The 13,909-nt window shown below is 39.5% G+C and overlaps 1 protein-coding gene across 5 annotated transcripts in view; it reads right to left on the bottom strand.

Moving 5' to 3' along the window:
- The window catches only part of tanc1b (tetratricopeptide repeat, ankyrin repeat and coiled-coil containing 1b), a 142,835-nt gene that overhangs the window by 3,679 nt on the left and 125,247 nt on the right, over positions 1–13,909 (bottom strand). For 4 of the 5 annotated variants that reach the window (XM_084954705.1, XM_084954708.1, XM_084954706.1 and 1 more), the window contains 9 exons: positions 9,275–9,460; positions 8,554–8,632; positions 3,527–3,660; positions 3,221–3,344; positions 2,949–3,124; positions 2,610–2,742; positions 1,869–1,898; positions 1,674–1,765; positions 1,009–1,155 (listed from right to left, as the gene is read on the bottom strand). In XM_084954705.1, the coding sequence (XP_084810831.1) occupies positions 1,009–1,155; positions 1,674–1,765; positions 1,869–1,898; positions 2,610–2,742; positions 2,949–3,124; positions 3,221–3,344; positions 3,527–3,660; positions 8,554–8,632; positions 9,275–9,460 (1,101 nt within the window). The remainder of the gene's footprint in view (positions 1–1,008; positions 1,156–1,673; positions 1,766–1,868; positions 1,899–2,609; positions 2,743–2,948; positions 3,125–3,220; positions 3,345–3,526; positions 3,661–8,553; positions 8,633–9,274; positions 9,461–13,909) is intronic. The other variant, XM_084954707.1, reaches the window with a different exon arrangement.

The following is a 13,909-nucleotide window of genomic DNA, read 5'->3' as shown; positions in this document are numbered from 1 at the left end:
AAAATAACCCAAAACCTTTCATATGTTCACATTTTCATGATGCTTTCTTTGATGTCATTTTCAAAATGCACATCACGGCTTAAATATTACTCCATCATTCTGTAAAACATGAGTGAGCAGAGAAGCAGACATTAGAACTGTCTGGGTCTGAGTCACCTACCAAGCACATCTGCAGCCTTCTCCCAAAATACCACCCATGTTACCAGCTAAACACTAACAAGCCTTCTTGTGTCTGCACATACTCAAACCACAGCAGAGTCACAGATTTCCTCCTTTCCTTTCCTTTCTATACAGTAATATATGCATACAATACTGTGCAAAGGTCTTGAGTGGGGCCTTATTTTTTAAAAAAATATTTTAATAGAGAAATGTGCACATTGATTGAAACATGTGCAACTACACAAGGAAACAAGCATTGAAGTCAACATTTGGTGTGACCACCTTTATTCTTCGACACAGCCTGAACTTTCTTAGGTTCAAGCTGTGTTGAAGAATGCAGTTTCCAGGCTTCTTGAAGATCATTCAAAGCTCTTCTTTGGATGTTGGTTGACTTTTGGTCCATTCTCTGTCAAGATGATCCCACGCTGCTTCAGTATTGTTGAGGTCTGGGCACTGTGGAGGCCAGTCCATGACTGATTGAGTTCCACTGGGTGTTTCTTTTTCTGTCCAGGCATGCTTTTACTGCACTAGTAAGTTGTTTGGGATTATTGTCATGCTAAAAAAAAAAAAAAATCAGGGTGCTGCCATGGTTTACATGGTGGATGAAAACTTGTTGTGACAAGAAAATACTGACTGAAATCCAGCCCTAAACCACGACCCAGCCTTCACTGTGTTTTACAAATACAAATATCCTGACCTCCCACAGATATCTTTACATTGATTTGAGCCCAAAATTGAAATATCGATTAAGGGTTCACGACATTTGCACAGTATATCAATAACAATATTATTACACATTCATAAATAAATATGAATGAAGAAGAAATCAAAGTCTCTTGAGAGACGTACATTGGTTTTCCTGCGACAGCGGGAGAGATTGAGGTACAGGGAGACCCTCAGGTCTTTAAATGCCTTCAGTTCATCACCGAAGCCTTCTCTGGGAAACTTCCTCAGGGCGTACTGGTACCTCTGGGCTGCCTCTTTCATCTTCCCTTTCTGCAGGACACATGAAGGGCAAACACGTGGTGAGGAAGAGGAGAGAACCAGAAGGAAAAGCGGAAAAATGTAGGGGAGAGAAGCAGGCCAAGGCATCCACCAGATACTCCCACAATAGCTGTTCTCTGGCTCAAGTCCTCCCTTCTCATCAATCACACATACAACAAACAGACAAGCTCAGATAAGATGCACACACACACACACACACACACACACACACACACACACTAACAAGTTACACATGACAGGTTTGTCCTTTCTGCTGCAAACTCAATCTGTTAAATGTCAGACATCGATCACGGCACCTTTGTTGAGTGCTATGAAACATGCACATCGATTCATTGTCTACATTTATCTAAGCAAGAAAAAAGAACATTACTGTGCAGAAGAAAAACATCCTTCTCCACTCCTTTTTATAAAAAAGATTGGAGGAGCCATGTCTGTATTTTTTTAAGCATTTCATTAAAACAGGAAAATCATCTTTACTGTCGAGAGGAAACAGTTTCTATTTCAGATACCTTGTAAAGCAGGTTTCCTTCCTCCATCAGCTTCTGAAGCAGGATGATGAGGATGTCAGGCTTTGAAGTAGCCATGGCCCAAGCAGCGTTCCCTGCGGAAGCAGAAGGCAATTCATGGTGCCGTTTTCAGCTTGAACAGATGGACATCGTATTCTCTTTAATTTGGTACAAGGTAAAGTTACCTAAAGATTGTACCTGATCGATCATAAGGAGACGTTCTGTAGCCTTAAGTTTATTGAGGCCAGTTAACAGTTAGGAGGAAGAGAGCGAAGAGAAGAGAGGTCATGCGACAGGAAGGGTTGTTATTTGAAGCGAAAGGAAATTGTGTTACAAAGTGCAGTGTGACAATATATACAATTATGGCTCACTTAAGTTGAAATGATGTCACATTTTCATCAGTAAATGCACGCTGACTGCGCCGAGGAAAATTTAAAGGTTCAGCTCTATTTTTTTTCTCTAAGACAGCAGAGTGCGCTGAAGATAAGCTGCAGAAATGTAGCTTTATGAATGTCATTTGGGTGATAAGTCACATTCTTAAATTAGCAGCTCATCAGGGAGAAATGGGACCGACATACTCTTTATAGTTAGGGTACACACACGCACGCACACAGTGAGTGAAAAGCAGGAATGGAAACAGTTTTTCCACGACATTCCACAAATTTTGTCTGATCGTATTTTTAGTACCATGAGATACAGAAGAGGGCAGAAACAAACCAGACACAGAAACGTAACAAAATACTCTGTCTTTCTGTGTTTACTGAGATGTGACAGTACTCTGCGGGCACTTTGTAGAAACCACAGGTGTAAAGCAGTTGTACAAACTGGTACTGGTTTCCCTTACTCACTAGTCTCAATTTGACATGTTGGTAACAAATATACAAAATACAGTTTTTAGCAGTTTCACCCTTAGTCAAGGCATTTTTTAAGAGTTCTTACCCAGCTTTGCTCCTTTCTTTAATAGAGTCACCACGACCGACGTGTTCCTACAACCTATGGCCCGGTCCAGAGGCCTCATCCCACTGTGGTCCACATGCTCTATCACTGCTCCTCTTTCCACCAAATACTGGACCTATAGGAGGCCAGAGATGGTTAAGAAAACATGAACAATGCATCCACAGTCAAGAGTGCAGCTAACTCACAACAGTATGTGTTCAATAACCTTAGTGGAATGTTAATTAAGACTAAATAAAGATTGGGACGTGTGGTGTTTTTGTGTCTGTAAGGATATTGGAGGGGGTGTGTGTGTTTCAGCAAATTTAAAACAATTTCACTCACAATCTCCGCGTCTCCATAGAAGGCAGCGAGGTCCAGTGGAGTTCGTCCGTTTTTGTCCGTGTGGTCGATGACCGCACCCTTCTCTACCAAAAACTGCACCACATTCTTATGTCCTTTTAAACATGCCCAGCTCAGGGGCGTCAGTCCCTCCTTGTCCATCGACGTTAAAGATGCACCTTTAAGACCAATGGAAAAAAAACAGTTGTTTCATATGAACACACTGTTGATTACAACTAGCTAACTGGCATATGATGCTTTGGTGCACTGCTCACCTTTAGAAAGCATAAACTCCACAGTACTCAGGTGACCCTCACAAGCAGCCACCATGAGCAGGGTCCTGCCCTGCTTGTCACTGATGTTAATGTCAGCGCCATTCTGTAGCAGCAGCTCTGCAATCTAACACACAGGCGAATAAGGTTCAGCTATACAGAGCTCACGCACAGTGTTATTTAAGAAAGCAGGAGACTGTGAGGGCAGGACACATAATGCAATCAAATGCCACACGTTTGAGAAAGATGCCACTGTGTAACTGTAGTTGGAAGCAGTGTTGTTATTTGTAACCGCTCAGAAACTCTCACCTGCCAGTGTCCCTGTCTGACCGCGCAGAAGAGAGGAGACACCCCCCGCCTGTTGACCTGCTGCACCACCGCCCCCTGCTCCAACAGAAAGCTGCATACCTCCATCTTGCCACGGCCGGCTGCAGCCGTCAAGGCTAAAGTGAGGAAAGGGGACATAAGCACTTCTTCAGACACATTTACTTATTAATATATCGTACAAGAAACACTTTGAAAGTGAACAAAATGTGTCCAGTACATAGTGTTGTTCGCTGCTAATAAAGAGGCATCCAATGTCTTCAGTACCCTTGAAGTACTGTGTACAGCTCAGATAGAAACAGTGACTCCAGAATCTCTGGAAAAATAAGGAGCAGCCGAGAAGTGTAAGCTGCAGCGTGCTACTAATTGACTTTAAATCAGATAATTATGTTTATGCTTATTAAACTCATTAAATTCCTGCCTCAAGTTCCCCCGGCCTTGTACAAAGAGATGAGAATTCAGTCATTTCACGCATCAGCAGACAAACATTAGACAAGAAAAATCAAGCAACTGTGTTAAATACCCGTTCTTGTTTACGTTTTGTATCTTCCTCAAACCGAGATTAACTGGAATTAGCCAATTAATTTTAAAGAAAAGGAACTCAAACGCTGTATTAATTGGTGCTTGTAAAGAAAAGAGATTCTTCAAGTGTTGGATGCTTACAGTTCGTCAGCAGATGGACTGGTCTTAAATGAGTGCTGGTTATCCAAACAAAGAGGGATCCAACGTTAAGAATCGGAGCAGCTTTGCTCTCGCAAAGATTTAAGGTGCCGCTAAGCCTTCTTGTCTCTCTGACATCATCCATCTGGATGAACAGTCATCAGAGCCAACCAATCCCAGCCTCCATCTGCTCAAAATATGGATATCCTCTCACACAGCACAGAGCAGAACAATGACTCTAAGGAACTAAACTTAGGCTGTGCTTGTTCTCAAGGGAGCGGCGTTAGCCAGAGTGGGGATGGCAGTGGCCTACAATGAACATATAATCAGCAGCTCGAGAGCTGCACTCTTCATGTTTTTACACGTTATTCTTAGAAGTTCTTCATCCTCAGAGACCTTTCCATATATTGATGAGGGTATTTATTCGAACCTTCAAAGTAAGAGCTTCTACAGAAGATTATCAACATTCCTACTCACAGAATAAGGAGCTCCTTTTCTAACTTTTATTGTTTTAGTGCGACTTGCGAAGATATCCTTCCTTATCTTGTGTTTTGAAAGCTATTCATCTCAGCTCTCCCGCATTTCACCTCTCCTCTTCCTATTCGTGCAGACCACCTACAAGCCACCTTCAAAGTGTCTTTAAATCACTTTGATAGACTAGGTAAACGTATAATAGCCCTATTCTGCAACCAGGCCGGCGGAGCTCAAGACACACCAACAACAGAGAGGTCGTGACCTGACATTTTAAGCAAAGCTTTGCAGATATAAAAAAAAAAAAAAAAAAAAAAAAAAAAGTTCCAGCTTTTTTTCTTTTCTTTCTTTTTTTTTTCCCAAAACAATGCCAAATGCCTTTCTAACCACGGTAAGGAATATTTCAGTTTGTCCATGCTTGTGCCTGTAATAGTTTCAGGACAAGAACTGTTCAGAGTTTCATTAAAAAAAACTGACAGACTGTCAATTTAAGAAAAAAACATGGACAATGGTTTTGAACAATTATCACTTGGTTTTGCCTGTTCAACAGCTTGTTAATGCACATGTCTAATCTGTCAATCACATGACAACTCGATCCATTTAGGCATGCAGATGTAATCAATTGACCTGCTGAAGTTCAAACCGGACACTGCTGATGCACTTCTGCTTCAAGCCAATAGGAAGGCAGCTGCAACTCAAATAACCACCCCTTAAAACCAAGGTATGCAGAAGAGCATCTTTAAACACACGCCGTGTCAAACCTTGAAGCAGATGGGCTACAGCAGCAGAAGACCACACTATGTGCCAGCTAAGAACAGGAAACCGAGGTTCAAGATTCTCACTAAAATTGGACTAAGGAGTCTTGATTTCTGCTTCAATGTTCAGATGTCACAATGTGGCATAAACAACAAGCATGGATTCTTGTATCAACAGTTTAAGCTTCTGGTGGTGTAATGGTGAGACCAAACCCACCGTACATATTAGTAACAACACAGCAAACATGAGTATTGCTGCTGACCATCCCTTTATGATCACAGTGCTTCCAGCAGGATGACATGCTGTGTCACAAAGCTCAATTATTTTCAAATTCTTGAACATGAAAATGAATTCACTTTACTCAAATGATTACAATTTCTTCATGAAGACCGAGCTTGAAAGTGTAGCTAAATTCCTGGCTGTATTTCTTTAAGTAAACCAAACTTCCTGATTCTTGGATAACTGATATTGTCCTGGTCGCTTTGCCCCTACAACATCTTCCTCTGGGGTCAAGAATCCTGCTGTTTCATCATAGCTTTGCAATTCAGGGACTAAGACCACAAAATACTAAAGCTTGTGCTAGACAAAAAAAGTATTTAAATAAAGTCGACATAGGGACAACATCATGGTGGATGAAAGGATCTTGCAAGATTTTCACCCAAGGAACTGGGGGTTCACTTCCCAAATAAACGGTAGTATCTACTTCATTTGCAATTATAGAAAAAGACCAAAATATGTAACAAAAATTGCTTTTATGCAAAACAACAATGCTGTGGCTCTTTGCCATAAGCCAGTCCTGCTTACAACAACTAGAATGACTCTTTGCAGGTAAATTGCCTTTCTTTGCATAACAGGGAGGTGTATTGCATCCTAAGAGGGGACTTTAAAAGATAGAGTTTGCACAGATGTACAATCAAATCTTCTTCTATTTAAACACAAGAGACAGCAGGTCTATTTGCAGTGAGATGTAATACTCCGATGAATTTTAAACACGCTATAACATTTCACACATCATTATGAGAGGAGCGTTTCTGAGGCAACGACAAAAGGCTGGTTTTCAAGGGGATATTTCTGAATTTTCTTTTTCGCTTTCGATCTTCTCTGCATCACAGCACAACAATTGGATTAATAAACCTGCAGCTGAATAGCAGCAAAGGGATTTCAAATATTGCTTCATCACTAATAATTTCTGGTGTTTGTATCTAGTCATTTCTAGACAGTGCAGCCACTCCACCATTAAATATTCAATTTATGTCTGCAGCAAAATTCCAGCTTTTTTAATTCATTTTTTCCCCCCCAAACATGACTGAGTGCAGACAAATCTACATTGTGGTCATAACTGTTGTTTACTGTTGTTTACTGATTTAATCCCCTTGAATACAGATGAGCCAGGACCACATTTTTAATGAGTGCCAGGTGGGTGCAAAAATATGTTAATTCAAGGTCATGTCAAGGGGTTAAGACTCACTGTGTTTCAGGTCAGCGGAGCCACAGCTCTGACTACTGCCACCTGTGACCCACTATGCTATTACTTTAGAAGGAAGAGGTGAGGTGATAGCAATGATTAAACATCCACTTTGTTAAAAAGAGCTGAGAGTCAAATACCGGAAAGCCACATGTACTATTGGATTTTACTTTGCTCCAAGCAGATCTAATCTATATTTCAGAGGGAAAGATCTTTGTCAAAGGCCAGCACTGCAAAATCATCTGAAGTCGAGCAGTCATTTAACAGAGAACACGCAGCAGTTAGCCACACTTTGGACAACCTCTCCACTAAGAAGCTGACCTACATTCTTAAAGCAGCCAACTTTGAATGCTAAATCCTGCTGGGTTAGAGTTGAGAGACACACAAAGAGAATTCTTCTTTATACATATTCTACTATGACTGCAGCGACATCTAATACTGTTGTCTCAGGGCAGATGTTCATAATGATGATGACAAAAATGTGGCCAATGTTTTAACACAACCTGCACTAATAATTGTGAGGAATATTGAAGCTCTAACACCACATGTGTCTCATTCTTACATAATGCATCACAAGCATTACTAGGATCAATAAAAAATAAAGCATAGCTGTGCTTTTTAACCATCTGTATTGAACATCTGGATCTCTGCACTGTGACATAAAATAGAAATCTTATGTAGCACATAAAATCTTTCCCTTTCTCCATCACAGATTATAGATATTCGAAAAAAGTCAAACACTTAAAAACTGAAGACAATCTGTTTTGCCTCGTATTTTAAAAATGGCGTCAGGTGGTTGCTGTGCACGTGATGAAATTGTATGTTTAATGATTTTTTTCCCTGCCATTATTCAGATTGAAGACTCATGGAACACAAGTAATAACATGATTAAGTACTCACTCTAATGCGATTACTGAGTTCAGCAAAAGTAATGAGTTACCGTTAAAATACTGCATTGGAGACAAAGTAGTAATGCTTTAATGGCTAAAAATTATGATGCATGAACGCTTCCCGGCCAATGCAGCCTTGCAGTCTGCTGTATCATTTCTGTCAGACAACCTTCAAGTAACCCGTCTTAAATCTGACAGCCACCTTCTGCTTTTCCGACTTCATGCCGTTTCCTGCAGCACCACATGGCTTTTTGCTTTGACTCCTCAATCACTTTCAAATGAAAACAAACTGTCCCACAGAGGGAAGGACAAACTTTTAAAAAGTCCAAAATAATCCTTTCAGGAAAAACAAACTACTACTCATTCTAAATCCGAGTGGGACTAGCAGCGTATAAAACCAACTGTGGAGTCGAAGCTGTTGTTTTAACATAAAGCACCGAGGGAATACTGTTCCTAAAATTCAGTGGGACAATTTTTCTAAAAAAAAGAAAATACTGTGTGGGCTGAATTCCAAGCAGAAAGCTACACGACAAGCGTAAGTAATGCTTTTACCAGAAAGTACAGCACAGGAGGACTTACAACAGCCATTAAAATGCACCCACATTTGGGTTGAGCGACCTCTGCATCAAACAGAGAGCATTACTGTGGAGAGCACAGATACAGGACTTTCCACTGCAGCATTCAATTACAGCAGTGTGGTTCAGAATGCAAAAACAGCTGGTGATAGTACAAAAGAGCCGTGTAATGCAAAAAGATTGATGAGAACATACCTGTCTCTCCCCACAGTGTGTCATGACTATCAATTTGCACAGCGTGCTCATTATTCAACGCCAGCAAGCCTCTCACAACCTGCCAAAAAAGAAACTTAGATTAATGACATGCTGTTTCAGCAGAAAAAAAAAATCAAATAAACCTTTGAGAGGTTACAGTATACAACATGCTAATCTTAAAAAACATTAACAAAAACGCGGGTTCAAATAGTTGAACTTTAAAAGGGTTTTTTCTGCATGCAGGTTGACTTCACTTGGCCCAGTTATGTTATTCTAATCCAGGCCCTGGGAGCCAATTCCAGCTAACGAGGGAGCCAAACTAAACCTTGAGTCTACGTCTCACCGGGGCAGCTGAAGGCGCTGCACTGTTATCGATTGTGAATCTACATGCAATTCTGAACAGTACCTCTGGCTTTGAGTCATATTCACAGAGAACACTGTGTGCTCATTTTTATTTTATACATCTATAGTTCCTTCTGATCTTTAAAAAAAAGAAATCAGAAATTCTTTGTGGAAGGCTGTTGTGAAACCATGCAAGAAAGAAAAGGTTTTGTCTCACTATTAAAACTGGAAAAACCAGGATCCTGTGTGGTTTAACGTATGTTTTTTGCACGCCCATGTTTTCTTTCAAATACATTTCTTTTGTAGCGAGAAACAGTACAAAAAAAGGGCATTTGTGTCTATGGATCTGGTAAAATATATGCATGTGTGTCAGTCAGACCTGTGTGTGCCCCATGCTCGAGGCTGCAATCAAAGCCTGCTGCAGAGCTTTGTTCTTCAGAGAGCAGTCCTGCTGCTGCCCCTCAGCACTCCATTCTAGCTCCAGCAGGTACTGGATAATCTCAAGGTGTCCTCGTAGGGCAGCATGGACCAGAGCACACTGGCCACTCTTATCTACATGATCAACCTGGCAAAAACAAGATTCTTGGTTTTAATAAACAGAAACAGCAAAAACCTGTGAGGTAAATATACCGTATGCAGGGTTCAGACGCATTTTTCAAATTTAAATAATTTTTACGCACTTTCAAGGTCCATTATCAAGCTTTTCCAGCACATTACCAAAAAAAAAAAAAAAAGAATGCATGTTTCAATTTGCATTACCTCAGTAAGACCATGTGCAAATGTGAACAAATCAACTTAGTGATATTCATCTCCACTTGACAAAAAACAACAACCACACAAAACAAGAAAACTGCACAAATTAATAAGTCTTTAATCATTAATAATTTTTGTGACACAAAAATAGGAGACAAATGTTTGTTATTTTAACTAGTTAAGCACCCATGCCCAGAAAAATGGGGGCAAAAGGGAGGAGATCGCGTTTAATCGATTATAACACGAGGTCAGAAATATAAGTGCTGACATGAGTAGTGTCCACAGAAACCTCTGAATCTCAACTAAAAGCTCATATAAACCATGTCTACAAACACCAAACAAAGCAAAGACACCAGACAGTTAAAAGAGCAGTTACGTCACCATGAATCTGTGGACAGGTAATATCCATATTTTGATTTATGATTTTCTGGAGTTAAATGGGAACCAAAGCATATTTTCAAAGGTGTTATATGCTATAAAATACTTTTAAAAATTAGGTGAGGGAAATAAAAAATCTATTTTTCTATGTTTGAATCACAGTAACTTTGACACAGTAAAATCTGCAGTAATATTTACAGCTCTGATGACATCTCACCAGTGTTAGCTTCATTTTGACACCAAGACTGTTTACACAGAGTTTGTAATTGCAGAGAAATACATTTATTTTGGTCATTTCCTTTTCGAGCAGGAAGCTCACCCTTCTTGTTATACCCTTAAGATGAATACAGAGTTTTTAATTAAATACATATTCTTTAAATAATGTTCCCTTTTATAAAAAGTAGGATAATTTAAAAAAACAAAACATTTATTATAGCTCTGTCACGTAGAAAAAAATGGTCTTTTTTCTGTGGTCTGTTATATAACATTAGGGGTGTTCGTGGCAATTAACTTTTTAATCGACTAAGCGGGTCAAGTAAGAAACACTTAAATATTAAGTTAAATTTGAAAACTGTTTAAATTTGAAAACTGTTTAAAAAAAAATATCTCCCCATTCCACATTCCAAAATGTCATGTGACAATCTGATTGGCTTAGGAGTGATGATGTCATATGGAATTTTGATCCTTTGAAGTTTTTCCTTAAGTAGGGGTGAGAAACAGAAATTTTTAGTTCGTTTCTTCGCAGCCTTTGTGTTAGCAGCCTTCAAACGTTCACTACAGAAAAATTTGGAAACCTCTCAGAGTCATCGGATACAAACGCCAACATGTATCCAAGATTACGGCAACCGAGACAAAAAGATTTCGCCGCCTCTCCTTCCTGCCGTGGCCGGCCAATTTCTCCAAATGGCCTCTTATCCACCCAAAAGGCATTACAGGAGAGTAGAAATGAAAACAACCATCTCCAGAACAAACTTCGACAAATTGAAGAAGAAAAACTTCACCTGGAGAAGAAGTGCTTACAAATGGAAGCACAAAACAAACACCTGGAAGAAACACTACAGCGCCAGCCCGACATCAACATTATTAATGAGGGCTGGGGGATTAAGTTTGCTCAAGCCAGAGAGCAGATTGTATTCCTCATCAAAGAAAATAAGCAAAAGAGCGCTGAAGTTAAAGACATGTCCAAGCAGCTTCAAGACAGGAAAGCGACGATTGATAAAATAGAGTGGGATCTGCAATACATGGACCAAAACAATCGCCTGCTCCAAAGAAAGCTTGATGAAGCTGAAGAAAAGAATAAAGAAGTCCTCCAACAGAAGGAACAACAGGACACAAAGCAAAAAGACCTGCAGCGTGAACTCCAAGGCATGCAGGAAAAGTACAGAATGCTGAAGGTAAGGTTGGATCAAACACTGCGCCAAAATGAAGACCTCCTTCAAGAGAAAGAGCAACAGAAAGAAAAGTGCATCATCAAGGACTTTGAGAGTAAAAATCAAAAGTTGCAAGAATTCTGTAATGAACTGAAGGTCAAAACAAGTGAGCTGGAGGGAGAAAAGGAAACACTGGAACAGCGATGCTCACACATGCAGAAAAAGATCGATCACATGGCAAAAAACAACTCAGAGCTCATTAAGGGGATATTGTTGGAATTCAACAACTTGAAGCGGGAAAACACAGAAATGCAGGCCCAAAAGAAAAAGCAAGATAAAACGCATGAAGACCTGCAGTGTACGCTCCGCGACATCCAGAAAAGAAATGAGCAGCTAGAAGGCCTGCACAATGAAGATCAAGTGAGAAATGCAGACCTGCAGAAGGCAAAGCTGACACAGGAGGCAACATCCAAAGACCTCAAAGAAAAGCTTGAAGAAACACAAGCAACATTAGAACAGGTGGAACAAACTTGCAAGAAACTTGAGAGGCAAAACACAGAAAACATCGATCAGTTGAGAACCCTCATCCTGGACAAAAAGGCGCTCGTGGAAAAGTCCATGAAAAAGAAGAAAAGATTCTTCTGCTTTTTCCGGAAGAGGGACAATACTGCTTCTTCAACTGATGTAGCCTCGTCTTGCTCCACCTCTGTTCACCCCCCCAACCAGTCCCGGCAGTTGACTGCCCCCTTCTGAGCCTGGTTCTGCCGGAGGTTTCTGCCCGTTTAAAGGCAGTTTTTCCTCCCCACTGTCGCCTAGTGCTTGCTCAGAGGGGATTGTTGGGGTTTTCGCTCCTCTACCTTGTTTCTTTATTTACTTGTTAACTTTTTGTTCTTAACTCATTTAACCTTGTTTTGTTATTTACTTGTTAACTCATTTAACCTTGTTTTGTTATTTACTTGTTAACTTTTTGTTCTTAACTCATTTAACCTTGTTTTGTTATTTACTTGTTAACTCATTTAACCTTGTTTTGTTATTTACTTGTTAACTCATTTAACCTTGTTTCGTTATTTACTTGTTAACTTTTTGCTCTTAACTCATTTAACCTTGTTTCGTTATTTACTTGTTAACTTTTTGCTCTTAACTCATTTAACCTTGTTTTGTTATTTACTTGTTAACTTTTTGTTCTTAACTCATTTAACCTTGTTTCTTTATTTACTTGCTTGATTAACTTTTTTCAACTTAACAAAATAAAACAGTTGAATTTATCCTTTGAGTATTGCTCATCTAATCTTTACAGAGTTTTTCCAAAACACTTTCAAACATTCAGATCTGTCTTTCATTTTCTTCTTGAAACCTCATGAACGGTGAACTAAAAACTCTGGAACATGGTTTGAAACACTGAAATTGTTTCAGCTGAAACTGGCAAAGTCATACGTGCGTGTGTGAGCGTCACAGGTGACACGGTGTCACTAGTCCGGTCATCATGTTTAGGCTCGTTCACTCCAGAATTATTTAGGCCAAACTTTCAAACGGTGTCACTGCACACACATTTCAATCACACAAATGCAGGATTAATTATTTGCAGTATTTTATCTGATTTATTATGAGAATGTCATGCCTGATCATTTGCACCCACAACATCAAAAATGGGGGCAAAAGGGAGGAGATCGCGTTTAATCGATTATAACACGAGGTCAGAAATATAAGTGCCGACATGAGTAGTGTCCACAGAAACCTCTGAATCTCAGCTAAAACTCATATAAACCAAGTCTACAAACACCAAACAAAGCAAAGACACCAGACAGTTAAAAGAGCAGTTACGTCACCATGAATCTGTGGACAGGTAATATCCATATCTTGATTTATGATTTTCTGGAGTTAAATGGGAACCAAAGCATATTTTCAAAGGTGTTATATGCTATAAAATACTTTTAAAAATTAGGTGAGGGAAATAAAAAATCTATTTTTCTATGTTTGAGTCACAGTAACTTTGACACAGTAACATCTGCAGTAATATTTACAGCTCTGATGACATCTCACCAGCAATGTTCCCTCTAATTTTTCACGTGTCTGAGCGAACACACAAACTCCCTGAGCGGACACTTGGACCACTGTGAGCAACAGCAGACGTGTGCACTGTGGTCACGCCAGCATCAAATCCATCCAAGTTACATGGTTTATTAAAATAATCAAATTACAGCGTTTACATTTATGTTAGACTACTTTTAATTAACTGCTTTAGCCCACTTACAATGAAAATTTAAAAAAATCTTGTTCATGACCTGTGTAGGATGTTAACACTATTGGAAGTAAAAATAACTTGAACTCCAATTTTGAAAACACAACTTTCTTTCTTTTTCTTTTTTTATAAAGCTCTGACTTGTATTATGAGTCTGTGGTCTGGGAGAGAGTCCTGTAGCTCTCTGTCTGCAAAATACAGTAAATAATGACCAATGCTGGGCAATTAATTATATAGTTACTTCTTCAAAAAAGTTACTGAGTTTTGCAAACAA

The sequence above is a fragment of the Perissodus microlepis genome, chromosome 16 (assembly GCF_051167445.1).
Source record: "Perissodus microlepis isolate ML-2025 ecotype Zambia chromosome 16, ASM5116744v1, whole genome shotgun sequence".
In the NCBI taxonomy this organism is placed as follows: domain Eukaryota; kingdom Metazoa; phylum Chordata; class Actinopteri; order Cichliformes; family Cichlidae; genus Perissodus; species Perissodus microlepis.
The sequence above is the reverse complement of the archived record's forward strand: the minus strand, read 5'-3'. Positions and strand labels throughout refer to the sequence as shown.